Genomic DNA, 19,485 nt, shown 5'->3' with positions numbered 1-19,485 from the left:
TTTGTAGGAGTTTCCAAGGAATATTTCTGAACTCTTTTCAAGGAGAGCCTTATGTCTCTAGCTTATTTAATACAACCAAAAATTTTCCTTAATTATTGTATCTCATATCTGTACAGAACTCTATCAGATATTTACTTAGTTTAACTTTTCACTTATTTACAAAATGATACTCCTAACTGCTGTAGAGTGGTGGGTATAAGGGATATTAGTATTCCATTTTATGTAGGAGGAAATTGGAAAACAAGGCTTTCTACAACACCACAAATTATTTCTAACTGCTAACTCTATTATTAGTCATATTCATCATGAAAGCTTATAAACAGAATAGAGGGAAGGACAGAGTAGAAAGTAGATGTGTTTTTCTGAGGTAAATGGGCATTCCTTTAAAAGGAGGCAAGAGGGCATGTGAGGAGTGTATGTGTAAAGTGTGTTTAATCTTTTTGGGGAACAGAGGAATAACTGAAAAAGGTTGTTCCAGGATATATTACGTCAAATACTCTTCCATGGTGTTCACCAAATGTTACTGCCGGCCTAGAATTGTCTGTATCTCTCTGAAAAAAGGTGAGGAACAACACAGTTAGACAACGAAGAAAAGCCATAGGACAAGGAGAGAGAGGCAATGTGAAAACAACTGTTCCCATATATGGAGCATCTGTAAGTGAGGTCTTTATTACACAGAGTGTCTATACCAAGATATGACAGCTTTTAATTCCAAGTAAGAAAAGGATAAAACCTGTCTTTTATTACAGTTACTAATTAGTTGAGTTAAAAAGATAAAACTTATCTCTAACTTCAAAATGCAGAAATATGTAGTTCTCAGCAAAATTATGAGCAATTAATAAAACTTAAATATTATTAACAATAGGTTTTTTTAAAATTTGGGGTTGGGGTGAGTCTAGGCCTGTAATTTCACTGATGTAGAAAATTCCCAGCATGGAAACACTAAAGCAGTTTGGCAACTATTAGTAAAAGAGAGTCCTAGGTTCACTGGGGCACACAGAGCTCACTAAGTGAGCTGGCCAGGGGCACAGACATGGTGTGATAACGAATTGGAATCCAGGTTTTTTAGATTCCAAAGCTAGCTATCTATTACACCACACTTCTTCTCCTTAACAACAGTGCACTTCTAATCTTATTATGTTCACCTCACCACCTTAGATTTCTCTCTCTCTCTATGTATATATACCCTTTAAAAAACTTCTCTGTTTACATGTTCGTTCTCTTTTTTTGTGAGATCTAAAAATTAACTTTTAAGTAAGATATTTTGGTCATTTAGTAATTTGTAACGAGAGAAAACTGATATTGCTTTCTCTCACATCAATTAATAAGCTTTTATTAAAGTATTTAGCATCCGACAAGCACTGAGCTAAGCACTGAGGGACAACAAAGACAAAAGGTAAAGTTATTTGCAGTGATCAAACTCATGGCCAAAGTTAATGGATAAAAAAAAGAAGTCCTCCAACTTGTCCTCCAAAAGAATGAACACAAAGGAAAATAATGGATTAAATTTCCTTAAGAAACCATATTCCCCAAAACACTAGTAGTCTTGATGAGCTCAGTCGCATCACTCCCATCTATGACTCCATATAAGTCTGCTTAACTCTAAAAAGAACAGGGTTTCAAATGGCTTGTGGGTTTTTCCATCCCATTAATTTGCAAAAGAGACCCTCCTCTCCCCGTTTTATGTTTCTCCTAATTTGGGCAGAAAAAAATGAAGTGTTCAGAATTCCTAGGATTTGAAAGGCAATGTACCGGATAAGATTTTTTTAATGAATGGTTCTGGTTCTAAATGAGGATAATGACTTTTTTTGAGTTGAAAGGGATATTAGAGATATTTTACTCAACCCCTTCATGACAGATGAGAACACAGAACGAAACCATAAGATTTGCTCCAAAAAGAGCTGAAGTTTTGCGAAAAGCTTCCTGATTTCTAGAACTGTCAGTGACTCTCTTTCTCCACAGTATGTGGTCCCTCCAGACAATTATGCAGGAAATCTACTGAAAAGGGATGAATCTCTCTGGGTTTTCAAATGGCATGTTTTTAGTGAGGCTTTTCTGTAATACTATAATGAAAAAGAAAAGAGCTCTGTTTGAAAGTCTTCCCAATGCTACTGATCTATACTATGATTAATAATATTTAATTAAATTCAATAAGCATTTACTAAAAACCTACTATAAGTAAATGCACTGTGCTAGATGCTGAGGATACAAAGACAAAACCCAAAGTTTTAAATTAAATAAATACTCCTACCAATATAAGTAAGGTTCCCTTTCTTCAAACTTGAAATATAAGTGAGAAAATATATGTAGTAAAACCACAAAGGTCTTTGAACTCTTTATCTGCATTGGTTAATATGGAGTCAAGGATAAATCTTGGTGTGTGGTGTAAAAGTTCATGTGCAAAACAATGATCTGATATTGTGTCTTAAGTAATGAAAAACATGCTTAAAAACTTTATACACATACATTTAAGGCTTAATGTTATTCTCCAAACAAATAGGTGACAACAGGGACAAAATTCACAAATTTCAAAGAGAAAAATCCCAGCTATTGATGAAGGTAAGGAAATATTTTTTGAAAATAATCACACTGCATTGTTTAGACTTGAGCATAAACATGGATTCACTATTGGCCACTTAACAAGGAACATGATGTTTATATTTTATGTGACCTGCCACAAAGTTTAAAAAAAAAATAAAATGATTTTAAGATAGGGAGCATGCACCATGTAACCAAAGACATCCAATACAGTCTAAATCTGAAGCTTACCTTTTATTGCTTTCTCATCCAATGTCCATAGCAGCTGCAGATTGCCAGCTCCCTCTCCATGTGACACCCCAGCCAGCATTATGCTGGAGATTTTACAACCACCATAGGAAACTACTACAAAATGGAGTTGGTCTACAGTGATAAGGTAAGTTTTTTTTTTTTATATTATGCAGTTTTATAAGTTTTTTACATTTTAGTTTTATAAGCCCTATGGGATTTATAAAAGAAAAAATACTAAAAAAAAACTTATAAAACCACACAATATTTCATAAGTAAAATAGTGCTTGTAAGTGTGTGAAAGGAGTGGGGAGGGAGACTTACCTTATAACTAAAGGGCAGCTCCATTCTGCTGTAGTATTCTGGGATGGGTATGACAGCACCAGCATAATGCTTGCTGGGGTGTCGCAAGGAGAGGGAGTTGGCAATCTACTGATGCTGGGGACATTGGACACCTAAAAGAAAGAAAAAGAGGAAAACAAATAAGTTCAGGATGTATTAAATGTCTCATCACTATGGATGCATTCTGCACACAAACTAAAAGACTGGTATTTTTGTTAAACTTAGATGCAGGTCATCTGTATCTACGTGCCAGTCAGTGACTTATGAAGATTAGTCTGCAATGTGATTTCCAAATAAATCAGTTATCAATATTCATTTGAAGAGAAAAGAATGGAAAAAAAAGTTTCAAGAAGCATAAAATCTATAAAACTTAAAGTTCATTTTCTTACGTAAGATCAATGACTGATCACCATTTCTTTTTGGTCAGACTTATGACTTCACACTCAAACTGAATTTCCAAAAAGGGAATAATCATTAGTAATGCAGATCTGCCTGTGACCCTGAGAATGTGATGACTGGGATTACCAGACCAAGGGGCTTCAGAGGCAGGATTTGAACTCAGGTCTTCTGACGCTAAGGGCAGCTCTCAATTCAGTGTGACAATGCTGCCTCTCATCACCATTTATTTTCTATTTTTAAAATATCTGAGATTTAAAAATATAACAGTTAAGAATAGAAATATTAAAAAAATTAGTTTGGATTGGCTAAGAAAAACATTTTTGTCACAGGTTTGGCTCCTAAGCATTTTGTCTTTCAAATGGAGCATGTAAAACCTTTAGTAAGGCCAAATGAATCACTACCTAAAAGTGACAGTTTTAAACCCAAAAGAAAATTTTGAGAATTCATCTGCTGAAAAATAACCTAAAATAGCATACCATCAAACTGTATGAAAACACACGACAAATACAACAGTAATTTAAATAGCACAGTAAATCCAACCAAACTTAGATATTTTATTTTTACCTTAGTAGTAGTACTAGATGAACAAAACAGTATTATTCAACACTGTACACTGTTTTCTCTGATTTGGAGTAAAATGCTCAGCACTTATTATGTTTTCCTTTTGGTAAGGATTATCTAAGTCATGTACTTAGTACTATATTCTTATCCCTTAAAAGTGCATTAATTTGGTTATATGATGAAATCACTCCTTTACTCAAATTAATGAAAAGGACAGAATCTACTTAAAATTAGCTAGTTCTTACCACTGCACTGCACTGATGTACTAAGTAAGCTTCTGCATGCATATAAAGCCCCTTGAAGAACTATAACTGTTAAATGGCTCAGTTCTAAACTACTTAAATTATACTCAATTTCAATTTTCTTTTAAAATAGGTCATCAGGTAAGGAAAATGTTTTGTTCCATTACATTTTTTTCTCCTTTTGAATGACTACCTATTCATTAAGCACTTACTATATGCAAATGACTTGCTAAATACCAGGAATACAAATACAAAAGCAAAACCATTTTTGCTATCACTAGAGCTTAAACCTAATAGAAGTCAAAAGATATATGAAATTTTAATTTCAAGTCAGATTAAAAAGCCCTGTAATTCTTAGGCTGTGATGGCAAAATAGAAGATAGCAAATGTTCTTTAGTGTTATTTCCATTGATAAAACAAGACAACAAGCATTTATTAAACACTTATTATGTGCCAGGTACTGTGCTAAGTGCTGGTGACACACATTCACAAAAAGCCCTAATCTCAAGGAGTTTATATTCCAAGGGGGAGAGAAAACACATAAAAGGGAGCTAAAAGGGGAGGGGACAGGATGGATGTTACTTGTGGAGAGGCATAGTGACAAAGTCTGGAGTGACTCAAGCACAGGTAGGCAGAGCAGTGAAACATGGTCAAACTGGGCTAATCGTCACACTGGAGGTCCTGAGAGGAACTCAACAGCTCCATCACATTCTTAAAGAGGCTTCCTACAATACAAAAAACACTGGCATTTGACTTGCACCAGTTTTATAAACAGAAAAAAATTTAGCTACTAACTAAATCCCTGTCCTCAGCTATCCATTTCATTAAGAATGACAGAGTATGTGGCTATCTTAGTGCAAAATTCAGTATAATCTTGGTATGTTAAGATAAAGACACCATGACAATTAATTAATAGCTCAATGTCTTCATTTCATCCTTTAATATATATAATAAGAAGATAACTTAAAGAAACTCTAAGTCAAATTTGTACGACAGTAATGAAATGATTACTTTCTCAAGGTGGCAAACATGACACGTAAGTGAATTTTTCAGATAACTAATGCTTACCACCCTACTCCAGAGCTTTATATTTTAGAAAATTTTAATGTAAATCTTTCTCAAATGTATTACACATCTCTCTACTTCCTGAAAATGCATTCTTCTACCTCACACTATCTTGCTATTATCTGTCATTTCTTGTGGCTGGAAATATGCATGTCTGTAGTAGTGCCTCTGTTTTCTAGAGGGTCCTCCGTTGCCTCCCCATCTAATCTGTTACTTATAAGTACCATGAAATAGAAAGTCAAATAACCAAGTTTTCTAGACTATGCAAAACAATGGACAGACCGAGTAAAATGGCTTAGTTTTTATGTTGCACAGATATAAATTTTGGCTGCTCTGAGGCAAAATTCTGGTTCTTACACTACCTTCTAATAGATGAGGTTGCCAGATGAATGAACTCCAAATAAACAAAGTGTTTCTGTTCAGAATATTTGAGTATGATCTGCTATACACAATGGATACAATTTTCTTTATTATTTAAATTTATTATATGGGTCTTTTCTGGGACTGAGTAAACAATTACATGCTAATGAAATGATGATAAGGAGATTTTGTCAGCATTTAATGCCTGTGGAGTTCTGGAATTCATAAGATTATTCTGAGATTTAAGCAAATTTTAAATCCATGAGAGAAAATGAAGATGCTTTCAGGCAATTGTAAATTTCAACTACCTCTTTCTTTGCCAATTGGACATTATAGGGGTCACAAAATTTTACTTCTACTGATAGAGTAGCAAAGGCACAATTAGACAAAACTACACAACTGTAGATTTTTACAAATTAGCTTTGAAAACACTTGAGTTTGATATTTTACTTATGTTTGAATATAAACATTTGATATCACAGAAATTCACAAATGTTTAGGATATAAACCATCATATTGGCCTCTTTCCCCTGTAAAATTACATTTTAGGAATAGACATGACCTCTCTGAATGACACAAGATACCAAAGGTCCCAATCTTTCCAGTTTAAGTCTTCCCCACAGTGGAAGGGGTAATCAAGTTTTCTGTTTTCAAAGAACATTCCTGTTGCTACAGGCTACATACCAAATGAGAGTAAAAAGAAACCCATAAGAGAAGCCAATAAACAACCAGTCACAAAGTACTTGCCAGTAAAATATACTGTAGGTAAACAAGAATTGTTCACAGTTAATCCACAGTTAACTATATCATGTAATTATCTGTATTTATGAAACTTAGAGTGGCATTTCCTTTTAAGAGTAAGTAGTTCTCAGTTAAAACAGATGAATTTTGCTAGAATTGGCATACTTCATCAAATATTGTTAACAGATTCCATGAAAATAAGCTAGGCAAAATATAATTGGAGGGCAGGGAGTTCCACAGAACAGCTGAGTGAAGTAAAGCTGGAGCCATTTGAGAATCACACTGTGCTTGCAGGTCTAGTGAGGAGAGTCAGAGGCAGGCACTGCAATGAGACAGTTGGGTAGGAGCAAGGGGAGCCAAAGCAAAGCCAAGCCTACTGGGTCTTGGACAATCAGCCTGATGGCATTAAAAAATGGTTATGGTAACTGGCTATAACTTTCCAGTGTTATTGTGACAGGATGCTGGTCGGGGAAAGTGTTACATGGGAGCATACTTAAATACTTATTTACTTCAAATAAATATAAACCATCTGCTGTGTCCCAAATTATAAATACTCCAATTTATCTATATTATATTTTTAAGAACATAATTACAATTGCCTTCTTAAATTACCAGACCTCTTGGCTTCTTATGTTCTATAAATCTCAAAGCACGATATGTGAACTGTTTTCTCCTGACTTATTATCTCTGCATATTTCAATGTGTATAGGTTATTTTCTTCAGTATAAGATAAGTCCACCCATGCTGATTAACAAAGTTCATATTTTTATGAATTTACTGACAGATACAATAATTATATAGTTTCCTTATGACTTAAATAACTTGCCTTATTTTTTACCTACATGAATCTGTGATAAGTAAATTCCCACTGCAAACATACATTTGCATATATGTGCACAGTCACACACACATGTATGTATAAGTATAGACACACTATAAATGACATTATAGATCTTGTGTGGTTTTTGTGATAAGCCAGAAGTTGACTGACAAGAGTAAGAATAATGGGGCAAGGAGGACAAAGTATGGAGTGCAAGACTGGAACCAGCATAGGAAGAAGACAAAAATGACTAAGGACTAAAGACTAAAAGCAAAAGGTCACTGACAGAAGTCAATTTGAGGAGCTATCATAAACAGGGAAGGCCCAAACGAGACTTAAGGATTTTCCAGATATAGATTCGAGAAAGTAATCAACCACCTTAGATTATGAGACGACAATGGGAAGAGTTCTGGCCTGGAATTAGGCAAGGATCAAATCTTGATGCTAGCAAAAACTGGGCCTGTGAGAAATAATCATTCTCAAAGACTCTAGAACACACACACACACACACACACACACACACACACACACACACACACACACACACACACGCACACACACGCACGCACGCACACATGCACGCACACAGAAAATAAAATTTCTAAAACATGGCAAATTCAGCCAAGAATCTAACTCCAATTTTGCCAAATAGATATCACATTTAAAAACTGCTACAAAACAATTTTTATTTCTATGGTCAATTCTTAAAAATTTAAGTTGATATGGGCATAGCAATGGTAGACTCAATCAAGGTAAGTGAGATTTGCATGTGGTTATACTAGTTGAGATTCTGAGACGAAGCTGAGCATTTATAATTTGCCTGTCTGTAAATGTGTATTCTTTAAGTTCTTGTATAGTTTAAAAAACTTGACTTTTGACAATTTAAGCTGTAGGTATGTGAGAAACAATTCATATGTGGTATTTAGTGACAAATTGAATTCTTTTGACAACCAATAAGGGCATTAAATCTGTTTACGATGGTCATTTTTTCATTTGTCACAGGATCTGAAATAAGAAAACATCATATGCCATGGTGTAATTGTCCTAAACTTTGTTTTTAAACGTTGCCTACAGATTGTTTCTGTCATACCAACAAGCTAAGTGATCAAAATATAAAAGTGCACAAGAATGCTAAAAAGCCCCAACACATAGTTTGTAACTTAAGATTTTTTATAATACTTGGTTATAATCTAATTTTAAGTGCCTAGTAAACATGTGTGTGTGTGTGTGTGTGTGTGTGTGTGTATGTTGTGCGTGTGTGTTTCAACTCAATATGAAGATAACATTAGATTGGCTGCTCTGGTTCCCTTTAATCCTGTGACTGTTGGCAAAAGTTGATGAGGGGTAAAAAGGTAGGGAGTCTTCTGTTTAAATGTACCTAGAGCGGTTTCATCAAATAATTCCCCTTACGTGCTAGGATGTTTGACCATAAATAAATTTCTTAAAAATCACATATATAGTGATATATTTTTAACAAGTTACTTTGACAATATTTGAATAAAATGGACAGCTTCTAAGAGATTAATACCACATCATCTACCAATCAAAATATAATGAAAGCCCTTTGATAAAAGTTTTAGGGGACACAACCAAAGGTTGCGTAAAGGCTACCTTTTTCCTTACTGGGTCAAAAGTGCACACAGCAATGTCTCAGGGTACATGATCTGTCCTACAGTGTATGTAAATATCAAAAGTGAGGCATTTCATAACAGGACTCTACCATACTTATATCTTTAATTTCACCAAACACTAATAGAGTTTTAATGTATATGTGTATTATTTATTAATAATTTAACTTTTGCAACTATAGTGATGTAGAAGTATGGCATAATAGAAAATACATTTGTAATCAAAAGAGTAGAAATCATATTTTCAAACACAGGCTTAATTACTAACTACATAATAGAAGGCAAGTTACAATTTTTCTTAGCCTTAGTTTCTTTATTTATAATATGGGAATCCTAACACTTGTCTACCTACTTTAATGAGCTACTGTGAGGAAAGTGTTATGAAAAGTAGTATACAAATGCGAGCTACTGCTCTGTTAATTCCTAAACATAAACAAAGAAAACAGACCTAATGCCACAATATACATATAGCACCTTTATTTCCAAAGCATTACAAATACATAATCGTCTTATCCTTGTAACCTCAAGAAAGCTAGACTCAGAGTCAGGGTGTCCTGGATTAAAAGTAACACCTGTGATACACACAGTTAAGTGGGTTTGGCCAAGTCACATAACATTTAGTGCCCTGCACAACGTTCTAAGTTGAAGAGCAGGTGCTGATCTGTACTGGTTAAGGAAGTTTCCTTACCAATAGTTCTGTACACCAATGCAATCATGGGTCCAGTCTATAACCCTGCTTCAGTCCTCCATCTCTTCTCCAGGTTAGAAAACCTCTATATAACATGCTTGTTAAAAAGCAGACAAGGAAAACATTTACCAGAGGCCTTAAATCATAATGAGTGGAGTGAGAAAGCTCTGAACCTGAGGTCTGGCATTTTAATTTAACTTATTGAATCAAGGATGAAGATTAGGCTCCCTTACAATTCTCCAAAGAAAAGGCAAATTTGTCTTATTTTTGAGAGCTGTTAAAATTTTTTCCTCCAAAATATGTAATTTATGAACATAATAAACACTTGTTTACAGGGGCTTTGGTATATAGTTTGATTTGCATTTAACCTTTTCTAAATATCCAATTTTATTTTCTCCCACAAGAAGGGGGAGTTGGCAAGCAGAAAGAAGCAGTATCATTCAAAGGAAAGGATACAACAAACTGAGCTCTGTCCTGGTAGCTTTATTTTTCTCATATGGAGTAAAAAAGTCTAAGAAATGAGAGAAATGAGAAGAAAACTTAAACAGCTTTAAGCAAATAGAAGGTTATACATACCCTTATGTTTAGGAAATGGGAGAGGAACCACTGATTGTCCTTTGTCCTATTCATCACATGATGACAGAAAATGGCTCTGAGCGCAGACTCTGGCCTTGATGCTGCTGTCTGTATTTGCTCTATTTTAGTTTAACTCAGGTAGAGAACAAGGGTACTTCCAAAAGGGTAGGAGTAAGAAATCTAGGTCTTATTTTAAGCAAACTAAGATTGGTCAGTTAAGTGGCACAATGTTTAATTAGCTGGACCCGGAGACAGAAGGTCAAATGTGACCTCAGAAACTAGCTGTGTAACTCTTGACAAGTGACAACTTCTATTTGCCTCAATTTGCTCATCTGTAAAAGGCGATAATAATAACCCCTACCTCTTAGGATTGTTGTGAGGAAAATGTATCAGAGAATAATCTTAATTTTGTTACTTCAGTTTCACTAGACTAGGTTTTCATTCTATTAGTCACCTAAACTCCAAAAAATATATATTTGCACAATGCTACTGCTTCTTCACTATTAATATTTTCACAGAGTCCTAATCTTTCCCTTTTATCCCGGTGAAAAACAGAATCATGTTGAAAATTTGAACTATAACGTTACTGAGAAAAAAATTAACAAGACACATTAAAATATGATGCTTGCTTCACTAGAAAGGTAACATGATGCAACTATGTGCTAAACTGAGAATAAGGCAATATGGGAATCCTAGCTGTACCACTAATCAGATATATGACTTTAAGGTTCCCCTACAGCAGGAGCTCTTAAGCAGGGATCCATAAACTAGTTTTAAAAAATATTTTGATAACCGTACTTCAATATACTTAGTTTTCTTTGTAATCTTCCATATTTTATTGTATGTATTTAAAAACATTATTCTGAGAAGGATTCCATAAACTTCATGAGACTGCTACATGAGTCCATGACACCAAAAAGGTTAATAACCTCCTGCCCTAGGAGATTCTCTAAAATTTAAGTTAGCCTTGAACAATCTTCCAATATTAGACGGAGTTGCAATTAGAATACATTTTAGTTCACTGCACCAAGATGTGGTCAAGAACTTGACTCACAGTAAAAGTCCCTCAGGCCTTCATTAATTTATTTTATACATAAGACTTTCCTAGCCCACAGAAGTACAATGGAAAAGGAAATTAGATACAGGCTAGAAGATACTAACAGAAGCTAATTTATTAACAGCACCAAGAAGCAACATGAGAAAAATAAGACAAAGAATCATAAAAAACAAGCAAAAGCATGAAATGTGTATAGTAAAGTCATTTATAGGGCAAAGGAGCCCACATATTTCGATAGTCCGAGGAGATACTGCTAGAGCATAATAAGTGAGATTCATAGTAAGGACTCTGGGGCATGAAGGAAAGGCATGACAGAATTTCGGAGTTGGAAGGGACCTCAGAAGCCACTTAGTCCAACATCACTTTGAGTAAGAATTGACTCCACCACATGTGACAAGTGGCCAACCAGACTCTACTTGAAGATCTCTATAAACAGGGCATTCTCATTGACTCCTTATACTCCAGGTTTGGACCACCTTAATTGTTAAGAAGTTTTTATTTATGTTGAAGAAACAATCCACAATGTAGACAATCAGGCACGTAAAACTGAAAGGTGACTTTATTAAATTCTCTATACATTGAATGTCTGTGCTAGAAGAGACCCTGGAAATTATCTAGTATAACACCCCTCATTTTATAGACAAAGAAATTGAGGCCCAGAGAGAAGTAATTTATCTAAGGTCACACAGATAGTTTCCTGATTCTAAACCCAGGTTTTTTCACCTGCTTACAACCTAATCTCTTCTAGAGTAAATACATTTTTTAAACGTTGTCTAATGTGGTACTCATAAGAGAATACAATGTTCTAGATGTGATCTAACCAAGAGAGAGTACAGAGAGTGATTATTAAATAATGTTTAGTGTTTGGTCAGTCTTTACTAATCTAAATATACTAGAGAACTTCTGATATAGAGGAAAATATAACTTACCTCTAGCCAGAATTCTCCCAAAGTGTAATTTCAGACAAACACAGCACCCTAGAAATATATATCTAGAAAGCACATAGATGATTGTCTCCAAAAGGCATACACAAAATTAGCTATACCACAAGATTACTTTTCCCTGAGTAACTTTTAAAAGATCAAAGAAAGCACTCTACTGTCTATTCCTTCTATAACACAGGATCAGTTGATAATGGTGAAGTTTGTCTATCCATGAGAAGATAGTTTCACAAAATTACTGGCACTGCTTTGTAAAAACCCCATTCTTTGGTCATTTCAATCATTTCCCCATGAATTAGAGCAGGCGCTCTTATCCAAATTTTTTTGTTGTTGTCATGGATCCCTTTCACAGTCTAGTGAAGCCTATGGACCCTTTCTCACAATAATATTTTTAAATGCATGAAATAAAATACACAGAATTACAAATAAAACAAAGGTCAGTGAAAGAAGATATTACCCCCTCCTCAATTCAGAGACTGTCAGGGGGCGATCTATATCACCAGACAAAAAATGAAACACGAAGATATCCAAAAGAAAAAGCTGCTACAGAACGAACATTTTGCTTTATTAAACTCCATAAGCCATTTGTGTTTGCTTTCTTATCTATTGTCACTGAATATGAAGTAACATTATGCAGAAATACAAAAAAAAATTTTCTCTTACAAAGCATATTATAAAATTCTAATGATTTTTCCCATCTCTTCGTTGTGCTAATATTCTATATTCTGTCCCTAGAAAATGGACAAAGGAATCTTGAGGAGGTATTTCACTGACTGAAGAGGAACTGTTGGTAAATGATGCTTTCTTATGATAAACAAATATAAGAAATTTTAGATATTTGAGTTTTAACATCAACAATTCCAATCAGGAAACTCTTATTCATTTTAAAAGTGGCCAGATTCCTAAGGAATTTTGGTAACAAGTAATATGGCTTTAAAATAATTTAATTTAGAGAGAGCAATTGTAAGAGTTTTAGATGACTGAAGATTTTTTTGTGATATTTTGATTGTTCAAAGAAAATAATTCAAAGAACTACGCAATTTTTTAAGAGCTGAAAGGGACAACACAGCTAGTAAGAGAGTGCTAAACCCAGAGTCCATGTCTTCTGACTCTTAGTCTAGGGACTTTTCTATTCTTCTATAGTGTCCACCACTACCTTCAAAGTGTCACCTATGTCCAATCCTACTTTCAAAGTAGGGTATGATATTAAGAATGATAAATTGAACAATACAGAGTCAAAAAGTATTAATCTGGTTTCATTACCATCAGCAAAACTCTTCTTTGAAATCAGAGGACACAAGTTAAAAATCTTAGCACTGTTAATTAGTAGATATATTTACTTAATTGAGTCACTATCACCTTGGCCTTCATTTTCATCTGTAAAATGAGAAGGTGGGAATATATGATCATATTCTACCTCTAATGTTCTATGAGTCTATGATACCACAAAGAAAACACATCTTAGAAGGGGCTTTAAGGAGAAGGAAAGCAACATAGTCTGCTGGGAAAATTCAGAAGAGGTGAGGTTTGGCTTTGTTACGAATGAGCTTTGGACACTCACTCAAGGATTCTCAGCCTCAATTACCTCATATGTAAAATAAGGATAATATTTCCAGACAACTTCAGAAGGTTGTTTTAAGGATCAAATGAGAAGATACAAAAAAGTTATTTGAAGGTGTTATTATTAAGTTGATTCAAATGGAACACAAAGCATTCCCAATATTTGTACCTTTTTCTTTTGGCCACATAATTAAATGGTGAACAAGTCAAGAAAAAAAATGAAAACAAAGAGAGGTGCAGGCTGAGTGATGGTTCCTTAATGAGTAAAGCTAGGAACTGTTGTATATTTCATTCCTGCAGGATTAGGGTCACAGCTTCTTATATAAAAAAAAACCAAAACTACATATAAAAATCACATGATGAAAACTTTGTACCAAATAAAACAGGAATCCACCATAGCCTAAAAAACATGGAAATAGTAGGGAAGGGCTATTAAGCAAATTCATAAATCAGGATTCTATTTATAGCTCTACTAGGAGGATAATAAAGTCTATATTAAGATTTCACATCTTGATTATAAGGTATCAGTAGAATAAAGTGCTGACAGATCAACTTTATGAAATAAAATGTAAAATGAATGCTTCAACTCAAAACAAGTGATTATCTCCAAGAAAAGAAATATAGAACGAACTTAATAATTGTTCCTCCTTGCTGAAGCCCAGCACCTGCTCTTTAAATAAGATTTGGAAATTAGTAATCTAATTCTATACATAATTCTAGGTACACAAGTTTTAGATTAAGGCCCAAGGATGGCTCCATATGACTTCCTCCCTCAACGTTCACAGGCATTTTTTTTTTGCTCATTCCCAGGTTCTGAGTTGTATTCCAAATGGCTGAGGCTGCTGGAAATCTGAATAATGACATGTTACTAAATCTAGTAGTACTTATGTATGTCTTTCAAATGTGATTAAGGTGAGAGTTGATTGTAAACTGACATGTGATGAAAGTTCGTAGGAAAAACTTAAGTGATAATGCTGATGGACTTAAAACACATGTCAAAAAACCACCACAGATCTACATAAAATAGGGGAAAGAGGGTCATAAATCTTTCCATTATAGTTAATTTACAAACATTTATGGCACATAACTGATATTTAAGTAAAAAACTCAATTCTCAGTAAGGCATTTAATGATTTTAAAACACCAAAACAAACAAAAAAATTCCCTGAAAGGCAGGTATTAAACTACAGAGATTTAACCTTAAAATATCAGTCACAAAGCAAGCAACCAGAATATTGTGCAGTATCCAAGGCTTTATCTGATATGCTTTTAACTATTAAAAATTAAAATACCATGCTACAGAAAAAATAAAGAGAAATGATGTTTCCAAATAATTTGCATGATAAATTTTCATGGAATCCAGAGAGAGTAACAAGTTTTCCATCTTGTTTTGTTTTTAGTAATAAAAAGGCTTTAGAAAACAGCAGGAATAATATTTGAATGCTGACAACAACAGAGAGAATGTTTGGATCAACACCTACCGATTTTTTCCTACTGTTTTCCAGATCTTTGAGTTCATTCTCGATTTTTGTGATTAATTCCCTGAGTTCATCAAGATTAGTGCAAATAAGCTAAAATAAAACACAAAAACACAGCTTGATAACATGTAATACAAAACACCTAAAATGTGGTAACAAAAGATGTCTTAACATACATTGAATCTACAATTAAGTTTTTTTAATAATAAGCAAAAAGTAAGGAAAAACCCAGTTATTAATTTTTGTAAAGTGTCTTACTAGTTTATAATTTATAAACTTCATTATAACTGGGGAAGCTAAAATTTTAATACTAGTGGCTGTATTTTGCATATCCCCACCTGTTAAAAGTTTGCTTTCCAAACCAGCTTCTTTTTTAACAAGTTTTCAGCCTCAAATGACGTATCTGGAAACCTGCCTTAGTTTTCAGTTTTCTGAATCACCATTAAAAAATATTGCATCAGACAGTCTTTTAGCAGATGAATAAATGCTGTAATGAATATATATCTGTCTTGTGCTGGTAGCTACACAAATTAGCAACACCTGGTTACAGTAGTCAAGGCTTAGAGAATAAAGATTTATACTACATGGCAGTTATTCAAACAACAAATTTAAAGCAGACCTTTTTCCACAACTTACTGCAGAGCGAAAAAGAAAGGACTTCTATACAGTATATTGTTTTTCTGATTTCCTTTCAGAGTTTTTTGATAGATCCTCTACATAATGACAACAAATGAGTAAAATAATTTGTCCTAATTAACACCCCTAAACTAATTTTTTATTCCCAATGCTATAGACTTTTATATTAGTTCTGACTGGAGTCAATTATAAAAGTTTTATGAAGGTAGCTATCAAAAATACAAAAAAAAAAAAAAAGATTAGCAATTCAGTAGAATTTTTTTCCCTTTGGAAGTTCCACTCAAAGACCATTTCAATGTATTTCACATCAGTTTTTTTTTCCCCTCAAGTCTTTAAATTTATTTAATTAATCAAATACAGAAGAATAATCTATGTTCTTGTGGCAATGTTGAGTGGTATTGGATAGACCCCCATTCTTTTCTAAGGAAGTTAATTCACTCTTTCTTTTTATAAACTCTATCCCTATTACAATAATCTTAAACTATTCCTTAATTCTTATATAAGAAAATCAAGATGTTTCCCCAAAGGCCTATTATATTTTAAGAAGAAAAAGATTTAATTTAAAAAAAAATTATTACTACGGCTTTCAGCTCCAGAAAGGTGAAAAAAAAGGGACTCATTGTCCTTAAAAGTAAGACATTATTGTATGGATTACTTGTAGCAAATTTAACCTATATAATTTCAAATTTTTACAACGGATATAATCTCAAATCTAAAACTTAAAGAATTTTCAAGTTAGAATACATCGTGCATTAGAAAATGACTCCTAGAGTAACACTGAAGCGGAGATTTAGTAACAAGATATATTTTTTCAGATAAAAGAACAAAAGTATAAGAATTGAAACTGTATAGAATGGAGAACTTGGCATGCAATTTTGATGGTATGGGGAAGAAGACTTAATTGATTGTCTGACCATTTAAGTACTTACAGGAAAATGTTTTATATAATTCAAAATAGCAAGTTGTGCATACAATAGATAATAAATAGTTGTTAAAGGAAAACTGCTGCCATGTGTATAAGAAAGGAAAAGCAAAATGTTAGATAGTGACTAAACTTTCTAGTAGGTTAAAAATTCCTCTTCTAATATGGTACTTCTAGCTCATTTCAATATAACTTGGCTATAAATGATGCTTCTTCTTAAAAACAATTTTCCCTAAGGGAGTAGATGGAAGAGATTCTGACACTTTAACATGCAGTACTGAAGACAATATAATTCTACAAAAAAACACACTTGTTATTCTTAAACTCCACTTCTCTTATTTGACTTACAAATTTGAAAAATAAATGGCTGAAAAAATTTTTACCAATTAAATGAAAAAAGAAAACTTCTGAATAGCTCACATTATACTCTGGCTATTGTACTAACACACTGTAAAATACTTCTGGTCAAACCAAATCAAGGATGCAGTAGAAGTTTCATAACATACTGGGATCTTCTCCCAAGCTGTTACTCACTGCACTTTGGGCCTAAGAACTCATTCCCTGGAGAATGCTCCTTTGGATTATCCATTGATAAAGAAATGATTGACGAGTAAGTAGATAAATGAAAGCAGGATGTGTCCGTCCCTACAGTAAAGGGCTATTAAGCAGACATGGAATTGAGCTGTAGGGAATTAAACATTCCCTAATTTCAAGTTTGTAGGAATATATGGGATATGTATATAATTCTCCACTTTGCCAATACTGTTAACATTAAAATTACACATAAGGTTGTTGAATAAAAAATTCACTTTTGCATATTTATAAGTTTCTAGCATAAGCCAAATTACAGTTAGATATAAAGACAAATAAAATAAAGTTGCCTTTAAAAATACCAAAATTTTATATTACATTCACATTAAAGTTATTTGAATATTATTTGAACTACAATAATAAATATACACCTATCGCATTAAAACTTAAAATGACAGGCTACCACATTAATAAAATTACATATTTCCCACAAAGTACTACATGAGAAATCAAAAAAAGTTTAAGGGAAAAAAAGAAACAATAAGATTCAATTAAAAATTCTGCTGGAAATAAAAATTAGACAGTCACTTTGAAGTATATCATAATTTTTTAAAATAGCACAATCATATGAACAGAACACAATCAAGTGAAACAATTTTATTTCAGGTCTAATTTGCAGAATACTCAATGTAACTATGCTCATCATGACAATATCTTTGGGAGAAAAATAAAACCAGGAAAACATTAATCTTGCAGAATTAGTATAATAATTAATGAATAAAAGTTTGAATTTGCAAAAAATCCTGGGCAAAATAAACAGTTGTAGATAAGCCCTTAAAATAATCTACAAATCACATTCTTTGCACAAAGTCTAGCATACATACAGCACATGAAATTTTACATGTACTGGAAGCACAGGTACAATCTTCAATATTAAACTGTTTAAAATTCAATCTATACTCAGCTTGTAAAAAAGGATTAAACATTAAGAAAAACAGACTTGAAAATTAGAAAACAGCATGCTGAGGTTGCATTTCTATTTGTCAGGTGGTTTTTCACTTTAGATGGGCAAATGTGTGCAGTTAACTGTGACACTCTGACCACGGTACAGGTAGCAAGTAATCCTCACATTACATTTATAAGAAACACACCCCTTGTGGTGAGTTTGTGGTTACACTTACAGAGTCTTATTTTTCATTCGACCTTTCTTAATGTCACAAGTACTATTCCTATATGAAAAAGAAGGGTTGAATGAATTTGTGTAAAAAGTATTATTTGCATATGGTTTATCTACGTAGGCCTGTGATGCTCTCAAATCAAAATTTCTTATATTCTTCTCTGCCCTAATGCCGTGCCTAGTTCAGAATTATATTTTGGTGTGTATTTATTTCAGAGTTGCTGTACCCATCAGCGAAAGAGGTTGAGGAAATAGAAATCCTGAGCTGATGGGGAAGAGGGTAAAAGGCCTCATCTCAGCACTGGGCCCTAAGTGAAAAAAAATATATATATATGTATAATATATAATATGTATACTATACATACATATACACACATACACATTATACCTACTATCTATCTCTACACACACACAGCACACTAGTAGTAGAAGGAACATCCCTGGAATTGATTCAAAACATTCTGGGGTCAGTTCTCCTGATTTGATCTTTGTGTCCTTTGGTCAATTCACTTGACTTGCCTGTCAAGTGGCCATTATAAGTTTCACTTTGATCATGACATAGAAAAGAGGGAAAACTCATTAAACCTGAATTAATTATCCCAATAATGTTTTATGTTAAAAAGCAGAGCATGGTGGTACATAGCTGTAATCAGTGCTACTAGAAAGAGCTTGCTAAGGCTGGTCAATCTCTTCATTTGAGGAGTTCTGAGCCGCAGTGGGTTATGATGACAGGTGTATGTACTAAGTTTGGCATTAATATGGTGCCAGCAGACTGTGCAAGGAGAGGCAAACTGACCCAGCTGGAACGAGCACAGGTCAAAACTCCAATGCCAATAAGCTGTGGGGCTGGGCCTGAGCTGCCCCTACATTTCCAGCCTGGATGAGATGGGGCGACAGACCAATCAACAGACAGACAGACAGACAGACAGGCAGGCAGGCAGGCAGGCAGACACACACACACCCAAACCCACCCTCCCCCCACACTCACTCTCTCT

General features: G+C 33.8%; 1 protein-coding gene across 2 annotated transcripts in view; it reads right to left on the bottom strand.

Moving 5' to 3' along the window:
- BRD10 (bromodomain containing 10) overlaps positions 1–19,485 on the bottom strand; it is a 79,108-nt gene that overhangs the window by 13,840 nt on the left and 45,783 nt on the right. For both annotated transcript variants that reach the window (XM_072596963.1, XM_072596972.1), the window contains one exon: positions 15,228–15,317. In XM_072596963.1, the coding sequence (XP_072453064.1) occupies positions 15,228–15,317 (90 nt within the window). The remainder of the gene's footprint in view (positions 1–15,227; positions 15,318–19,485) is intronic.

The sequence above is a fragment of the Notamacropus eugenii genome, chromosome 1, assembly GCF_028372415.1.
Source record: "Notamacropus eugenii isolate mMacEug1 chromosome 1, mMacEug1.pri_v2, whole genome shotgun sequence".
Taxonomy (NCBI): Eukaryota; Metazoa; Chordata; class Mammalia; order Diprotodontia; family Macropodidae; genus Notamacropus; species Notamacropus eugenii.
The sequence above is the reverse complement of the archived record's forward strand: the minus strand, read 5'-3'. Positions and strand labels throughout refer to the sequence as shown.